The sequence below is a fragment of the Mixophyes fleayi genome, chromosome 11, assembly GCF_038048845.1.
Source record: "Mixophyes fleayi isolate aMixFle1 chromosome 11, aMixFle1.hap1, whole genome shotgun sequence".
NCBI lineage: Eukaryota > Metazoa > Chordata > Amphibia > Anura > Limnodynastidae > Mixophyes > Mixophyes fleayi.
This window is the reverse complement of record NC_134412.1, coordinates 89,128,699-89,136,802: the sequence shown is the minus strand read 5'-3', so window position 1 is coordinate 89,136,802 and position 8,104 is coordinate 89,128,699. Positions and strand designations below refer to the sequence as shown.

General features: G+C 37.9%; 1 protein-coding gene across 4 annotated transcripts in view; it reads right to left on the bottom strand.

Moving 5' to 3' along the window:
* Window positions 1-1,769: 1,769 nt before the first annotated feature.
* The window catches only part of LOC142107044 (uncharacterized), a 29,464-nt gene continuing 23,129 nt past the window's right edge, over window positions 1,770-8,104 (bottom strand). For 3 of the 4 annotated variants that reach the window (XM_075190176.1, XM_075190177.1, XM_075190175.1), the window contains one exon: window positions 5,804-7,702. In XM_075190176.1, coding sequence (XP_075046277.1) covers window positions 6,924-7,702 — 779 coding nt within the window. In that variant the 3' untranslated portion in view covers window positions 5,804-6,923. Of the gene's footprint in view, window positions 7,703-8,104 lie in introns of all 4 variants that reach the window. The other variant, XM_075190174.1, reaches the window with a different exon arrangement.

Sequence of the window (8,104 nt, the reverse complement as noted above, 5' to 3'; positions counted from 1 at the left end):
TGGGAAATAGCGAACACAAGTTGCATGCAGGATGCGTGCGAGGAGGAATCAGGACCAATATGTATAAATTCTTAAACACAGTATAAAAGGAGTTCTCATTTTCAATGATTGCTGTAGCACATTCCAGAGTGTTGGTAGGAAGGATCCTATAGCATCTCTACCAAAAGGCATAAGATTCTTTGGGTGCTTTCAGAGAAACCAGTGAACAGGGAATAGCTCCCAAGCATATTGTGAAATACACAATCAACATTATACTGTGGAAGATAGATCTATATGCCCAGAGAGCTGCATTTTTATACAGCTAAACAAATTATAGATCACTTACCCACAACAAAACATAAGCAGTGTTTGTCCCTATATCATGATTTATTAACAGTGTAATGAAATACGTCAGCCATGTATTTCTTATTACCACCTACTGATTTCTGTTTGTCAGGTTGCCTGTTAAACAACTAGTTCAGCACACATCAAGCCATTCCCCTGACAAAGTGACAAAATGCCTTGGATTGGATTGACATGTTCATACTTGGGCTTGGAAAGAACAAAAACAAGACATGGATCCAAGGCTGCATTTCCTCTTCTCCATCAATGACTGATGTTGAGGGCACATCTTAGATTTCTCGACTCCAAAGTAGACCAGGTATAGATAAGCGCTATTCATGTAATTCATTGGAGTATTTTACCTTTCACTTTATTCATATTTAAATCAATAATGTACTATTTGGTGTTCCCTTCTTCTTTCTTCAACATACAGGTCTACTATACAGTGAAACCAGGTAATCAGAGAGCTGGCTGCAATTCTGAAGCAGACTTTTAGTTTATAAATGAGGTAGTTCACTTATATTTATACTTAAACCATTACATCCTGTTCAACGACAACCTATTAGATGAGTCATCCCTCCATCCAGTCGGGTCCTCTGAACTGGATCACCCTTTAGTCACTGACCTCCTGAAAGGATGGTAACAATTCAGAATCATTCAGGAAATTGACCTCGACATATCCTAGCTGCTTCTGAGATTTGTTGGGAGGACTAGGTCTCCCAACCATACCTGCGCGGAAGAGAGTGAAGCCAAACCCAGTACAGGGTCTTCAATGTTTTGGATCAAGGAAACTGCTGATAAAGTGCAGACTTACCTGAGAAGGGAGGTCCAGTTGCTGGAGACTCTAGAAGGAACGTGTTCACCTACCTCTCTCCAGGATGCACTGCACTCACCAATACCGCAATGAACTGAGCTAGCACCCTGTTCAGGTTCTGCAATCTGGGTTGCATCCTAAATGGACATGTGCAGGTCCAGTCTTAAGGAATGTCCTTCCCCCTTACAAACCGCACATCTGGCTCTGGTTAAAAATGGTATACCCCATAGTTGAGCAGTGGCCCTGAAATGTGATTGATGAGAATTTCTTACCATATTTTAGTCAGTTTCCCCTGTAATAAATATACAGATGGCCAAATTGGATGAGATTCAGCCGTTTTGCCCTCAGGCCATTTGTCTGGGTCATTGCAGACTCCTTTGCCACCTGTTAGTGTGGTTGTAAGATGGCTGCAAACAGGTCAAATCCAGTCATCTTAAATCTGAACACACGTGGACATCGGTCACCTTACAACAGCATTTTCCACCATACCCGATAATAATCCTTTTGATTTCAATCTAATTTTCAGCCTACAAAGATTCAATACCCAGCTTCTTTACTCTTAAAGAATACATAATGAACACCCCATGTGCTAGACCTTATTAAGAAACAAATAGAATCAGTAAAAAAAGAGACCTTTTAATAGGTAACAAAACTGAGTTTATTGGAAGATATTACAGCATTTGTGACAACCATAAAGAATCACATATACAGACAACTCCTAAGAAGCACTCATTCTAAACGGGAGGGTTATAGTAACAGCTAACAATCTTCATCTAGCAGTACCTTAGGTTCTAATCATTCCAGACACACCGAAAACATGTAACATGCGTAAAACATGTTGAAGAACAATGCATGTTACACACGACACTGATATAGACAAATACAAAAACGGTTTTAAGACTGATAGTTCTCGCTCCCCACGATACAGACAAGGATGAAAAAAAAAACAGCAAAGACTTTGCATATATAATATTTTGGTTTCATTGTTTCTTTTTAACTGGGTAGAGTAACATAATTCAAATTATGCTTTTAAAAAGGAGCATTAAACAAAATATATCATGGGAAACAGAAAGCTCAACAATGAGATTTTTGGTTCTATTTTCTTTCAGAAATAGATGTTTCGATCAATAGAATAACCAAATTGACATTTTGGCAATTTTTGTTCTCAACATTAACAATGTCCTCATATTAAAGCAATATTTTAGTTTGACATGTCTTAATTTGCATTTTTCAACTTGGACATGTCAAAATTTTATTTTTGGCGCTTATTAAAAACACATAAAACTAAAAATTCTAGTTAAAACTGAACACAACCCATCAAAATTAGTAATGCATGTAATACAGTTAAACTGGAAGATGTAATTAAATATAGTGTATAGAGCCCAGGTATTTAGGACAAAATGCAACATATATACCCTGAAAGTAAGACCAATCATTGATCATTTTTAAATGAACAAAAGCAGCTACAAACCTTTTTATTACAGAAATGTAAGACAAGTACTGTTTGTTGAGACGCAGAAATAGGGAATATAAGGTTTATATTAAGACTAATAGGGTCGTTCTATTAAACAAGACAGAGCATTTTTTATTTAACAAATCTGCAGACAGGAAACAAGATCTCAGTTTAACGAACCCTGTGTATATTTTTAAAATATTTAAAACACTATGTTTAATTGTAGTTACTTGTCTCTTTAACCTTAACATTTTTCATATTATTAAGTTAAGTTATAGTTCCAAACTCCTCGGCAGGTTAATACCTGGTTGAGGGTCGGATGTTCATTTCCATTGTTCCAAACAAATTTAACTTAGCGACGGCTACTTGTGTTTTCACATAAGTATTAGCTTTCAATCCACTTTAGCGGTTCCTAAAATTTTGTATGAAAGTAGATTTGGCATAAATGAGAATGACAAGTGAATAATGCCTAAAAAGCACAACATGTTGTAAACATCTTGCACATTTATAAAGATTACTGCACAGGAAAAAAGGCTTAACAAGCAAAGGCTTGTTATATAGTTCTGAATACATCATGCAACGCTTTCCACTGGAAGAGGAAGCAATATCCATTGTGCGGTTCTATAGAGAAGAAATTTACCTACTTTACAGGACAGAGCTAAGTTTACCCTCTAGTGCGGTAAATTCTTAAGATGTCATCAGTTGATACAAGTTGTAGAAGAGTTGTTTTATTTGCACCATACTATTAATCCTTAATATAACTTCCAAGTCGGAGTGTAATTATCAGATAAAGTTTTGGAAGAAAGTGAATCATGCGACAAAGTAGTTGACCAATTTCTTAAAAGGAGGAGTAGAGTTGAGGGCCGACTACCCCCATTAGTGCAGGGGCGGATCCAGAAAATGATTGCAGAGGCGGCAATTAGGGGGGGGGGGGCAATTTAGTCCCCACCCCCTTTTTGACACCTACGGCTGCACACTATGTGCAGGTCTGTTCGGCAGAGACAGGGTGCTGCCCAGCCGCTGTGATTGTGTTTTGACACATTCAGAGCAGCCGGGCAGCACACTCTCCCTGCTGAAAGGATAGAGAATTTAAACTGTAAGCCCCAATGGGGCAGGGACTGATGTGAGTGAGTTCTCTGTACAGCGCTACGTAATTAGTGGCGCTATATAAATAGCTGATGATGATGATAGTTTGAGTGTCTGCATTTTGGCAACAGTGGTAGACACCTTACAGTATTATAAAAATGGAGGGGGGGGGGTATACACAATCTTAAACCTTGAGATAATGTATATAAACTCAAAATGCTAGATTACCCAAAGCTTACAATGTACATAATCACACAAATACTACACAGCTTCTATCGCAATTTTGCCAAAACAAAAAAGAAGGCTATGCTGGAGGTTTGTAACGCATGTTAAAACGCATATAGACAGCAAGGTGCATTTACAAATACACTCAATCTGCTTAAGTGAAAAGACAGGAAGTTATCTTTTTGTGTTGATGCCAGTCAGATGCAAAGACCGCACTGCAGCCAGACACAAGTTAAATGCCTGTAAAAACGCAAGTACGTACAAACTCATTTGGTACAAGTTTTTACAGCCATTTAACATGCACATAATCTGCGTTAGGAACACAGAATTTAAACGCCAGTGTGTGCATAGCTTACAACGCTATTCATGTTATGGCAAAATGTGCAATAAAGCTGGGGCAATTTGTATAGTAAGTAGCGCGCTCGCGCAGAACACCATCTTTCATTTCGCACAGCAGTATTAAAGAACGTTAATATTTCATTTCAGGTTTCTCAATAGAGAATATTTTCAATTTTATACACAGACAATTATCTTAAAAGTTCAGTTTGATTTCATTGAGTGCTACATCCAGGAAACTATTAACATGGAAACAGGAGAAAACAGAAAACACGTACAGGATATAATAAACAAAAAACACAATTTCAAACAAGTAGGTTTGTTTGTACACATAGCTCTCAAGAAAAACAAAGGGTATCAATACTACATTGTGGCCATTACTGTTTATCTCTATGAATGCACAAAAAATAATAATCAAATTCTAGGGTCATTCACCTTTTGCAAGTAAAACCGTTATTGAGCCGTCTTACGGTGTTTTAGACATGCAGTCTACTCTATCTACATACTGTCAATAGCCCTACTGTCTTCTATACAGTGTGATGAACAGACTGTGATAATTAATGGACATCAAACAAATGAGGACCTGAAAAACACACAATTGTATGGCAGGTGTGTCCAACAATTACAGGATGAGAGCAGCTTCAAATAATATATATATATATTCAACCGTTTGTAGAGCCAACATTGTAGAATGAAACCTGAACAGTGCATAGTGCAACAGAAACCATAACAATGCTGTCATGTGGCTGGACATGCGTTATATCAATGTACGGCCATTTATGTGCAAAAAGCAGTAGCCTATTCATTCATGCGAGGGACAGACAGACAATTACTCAACACAATCATAAATAAAAGGAGAAGCGGAGATGACCACCCCATGCCGAAAACATAACTGTAAACAGCTCCCCCTATCCACAAATAACAGAATGGCAGGTGGAACCAGCGTCTGGAGATGCTCAACAGCTGTCACCTTGTCTGGCATGAAAATGTAGAATTCCACCTCTGCAGACATACTGTCAGCAAAGCCAAGTCCTCCTGCTATAGGAGAATGAGCCACTGTACATATGGAGTGTACCTTCTGAACTGGGCATGTTACTAGTGAGGAAGAGAGATTTATAGATAAGTCTTTGGCATGGGTGGACATATGCTTTAACCCAGGCCTGTCCAACCTGCGGCCCTCCAGATGTTGTGAAACTACAAGTCCCAGCATTCCCTTCCAACTATCAACAGGTTGTCTACTGGCAAAGCATGCTGGGGCTTGTAGTTTAAAAACACCTGGAGGGCCGCAGGTTGGACAGGCCTGCTTTAACCCTTTATTTGGCAAGCATTGAAATCATACGTCATTAGTATTGACTTCATACGCCATCTAGCGATCAATATTGGAACTTCTGAAACAAGCGACTACTGTAAACCCATTTAGACGTTGCTTGAGAGCACCTCTGCCAAGGGAAGGATAAAAATGCAAAAGTTATTACATAACTAATGCAAAAGAGCAACATTGCCAAATAAAAGGGTTAATTTAGCATAACATGGGAGAAAGGAAACATCACTTAGATGATTTGTGTAACAACATCCTTATTTATCTCATCCTAAAACACAAGAATCTAAATTTTTAGTGATCAGTTAGCTTTTTTTTTTATCTTTTGTTAATCCTTTAGAGTTTTGTTTAACCAGAGTGGCGTTTACGGTCTACCAGAAATCCACTATGCGGCCCACATTCTAATGACAACTTTTAAAAAATTCAAAATGACCGAGCCAAAATCCTTCACGGACATCATTCAAATACGAGCTGGAGGGTTGAGGTTCTTCAATAAAGGAGTAAAAATTAAAATAGAATGACAGAAAAGCGATTTAGAACATTTTCTGGTCTTCAGTCCAGGAATTCTAGTTGGCAAAGAACACACCATTAAAACATGGAGGTTTATGCAACATTGTCAGCATTGCCTACATAGAAGCACAAAATCGGGAGTACTACTGCACTATAAATTATAGCTGGAGGTTATTATATACCTTAGCAGGATGCTTAGTGTAAATAGTAAATCTTTACCAAAAAACCTGATGGAGAGTTGTACACAAAAAGATATTATACAATGCAATAAATAACAAAACAAAAACAAACCCCAAGTCTACAAGTTGCAGTCATTGGTTTTAAAAATAGAGACAATTTTTTGTTTGTTTTTCATGGATAAACAACACAATGACCGTACTGGAAAATCACTGAGGTTTCATAGTTGGGGAGGGAGTAGATACTGTTGTATATACAGAAAGTTTTTTGACCCCTGAAAATTATTATTTGTGAAGAAAACCATCCAAGATCTCCGGCCCTGACGCCGAGTTCTAAAATGCAACTGTTATGTACAAATTAGTTACAACATTTATATAGACTTTATTATAAGGCTAGAAAAATTGGAACAAATGATTCATATTTTAGAGATCTCTAAAATACTTCTCACGTCTGAGGTACTTTCTTTCGTGTATATATATATATATCTTCGTGGAGTAGCACCTGTCAAAATACTAGTCCAAAAAAACTAGACTAAAACAGTAAAATTAGCCTGCGAGTCCATGTGTACTGTGCATTGAAAAATAAGTAGACTTGGTGAAGAAAGAGGAACAACCGAATCCCAGGCACTTTATGGTTATCCCAGCTGACGCGTTTTCAGCCAGAACCTGATGTGAGATATTGGATTAGGTCATTAGAGCATGCTTGCCGTCTACTTTCTTTTTCTTTTTTGCATGAGTTTGCTCGTGTGTTAGTAAGTTGATCTTCTGTGCGAAGCCTTTGCCGCAGCTAATACATACGAAGGGCCTTTCTCCGGTGTGAAGCCTCTGGTGAGTGGTCAGATTGGCCTTCTGGCTGAAGGTTTTCCCGCATTCCGGACATTCGAAAGGTTTTTCTCCCGTGTGTATCCGCTCGTGTCCTATAAGATTACTGTTGTTCTGAAACCGTTTGCCACAAAACCTGCAGACAAATCGCCTCTCTCTCACAAATGTTTTTGGGGTCTGTACAAGATTGGAGCTTGCGTTGACATTTTTCCCATAAACGACGCATGTCAAAGACTTCGTCCCAGATACATTTTTGATGGAAACCGCTTGATGATACTTTTCATCAACAGGAGGTTTTTGACCAGCTTCAACCTTCTGTTGGGTTTTCAGCTGGACCACTGATCCATTAAATTGTTTTATTTTCATTTTGTGGGTTCCTTGATGAAGTCTAAGATCAGCAATTTTTAAAAATCTCTTCCCGCATTCAGTGCAGTTATAGGTTCTCTCAGGTTCCCTTGCTGACCCCAATCCAAAACGTTTCTGTGCAAGTTCCTCCCTGTGACTAACCGGCCACCTAACTAATCTTTGGCAGTAGCCACTAGTTTTCATGTTGTATTGAATCTTCATTTTATTTTTCGCAGGAATATTCCTTAGGTTGAATTTTTCAGGACCTCGTTGTCTCTCGACAATCATTTCATCTTCTGTCATGAGGAAGAGAAGTAAAAAGAGATCAACTTTTTAAAAAAATAAAAATAAATAAATATACTATTTCGACAACAAAACCATTACATTTTACAATGATTGACAACATGAAAGAACACATTTTTTTAACTTATCAAGGACGAGATCATGTAAAATGAGGGCACAGTTTTCCAGTTAGGGGGGGTGTAGCATACAACAGAATTAAAATATGGAAATTAAAATCTGTCCTGCCCTATCCAACTTTATTTTAAAAGCAGTATGTAGAAAACCAACATAATAAACTACTAGAGCTACAGGCCCTAAATGTAAAGGTCACCTCAATATGGATAACAATGACAAACAAAATGAAACAGAACAACATGAATGTGGAAGTTGTAAAATGATAATTTGTACTTCAACAT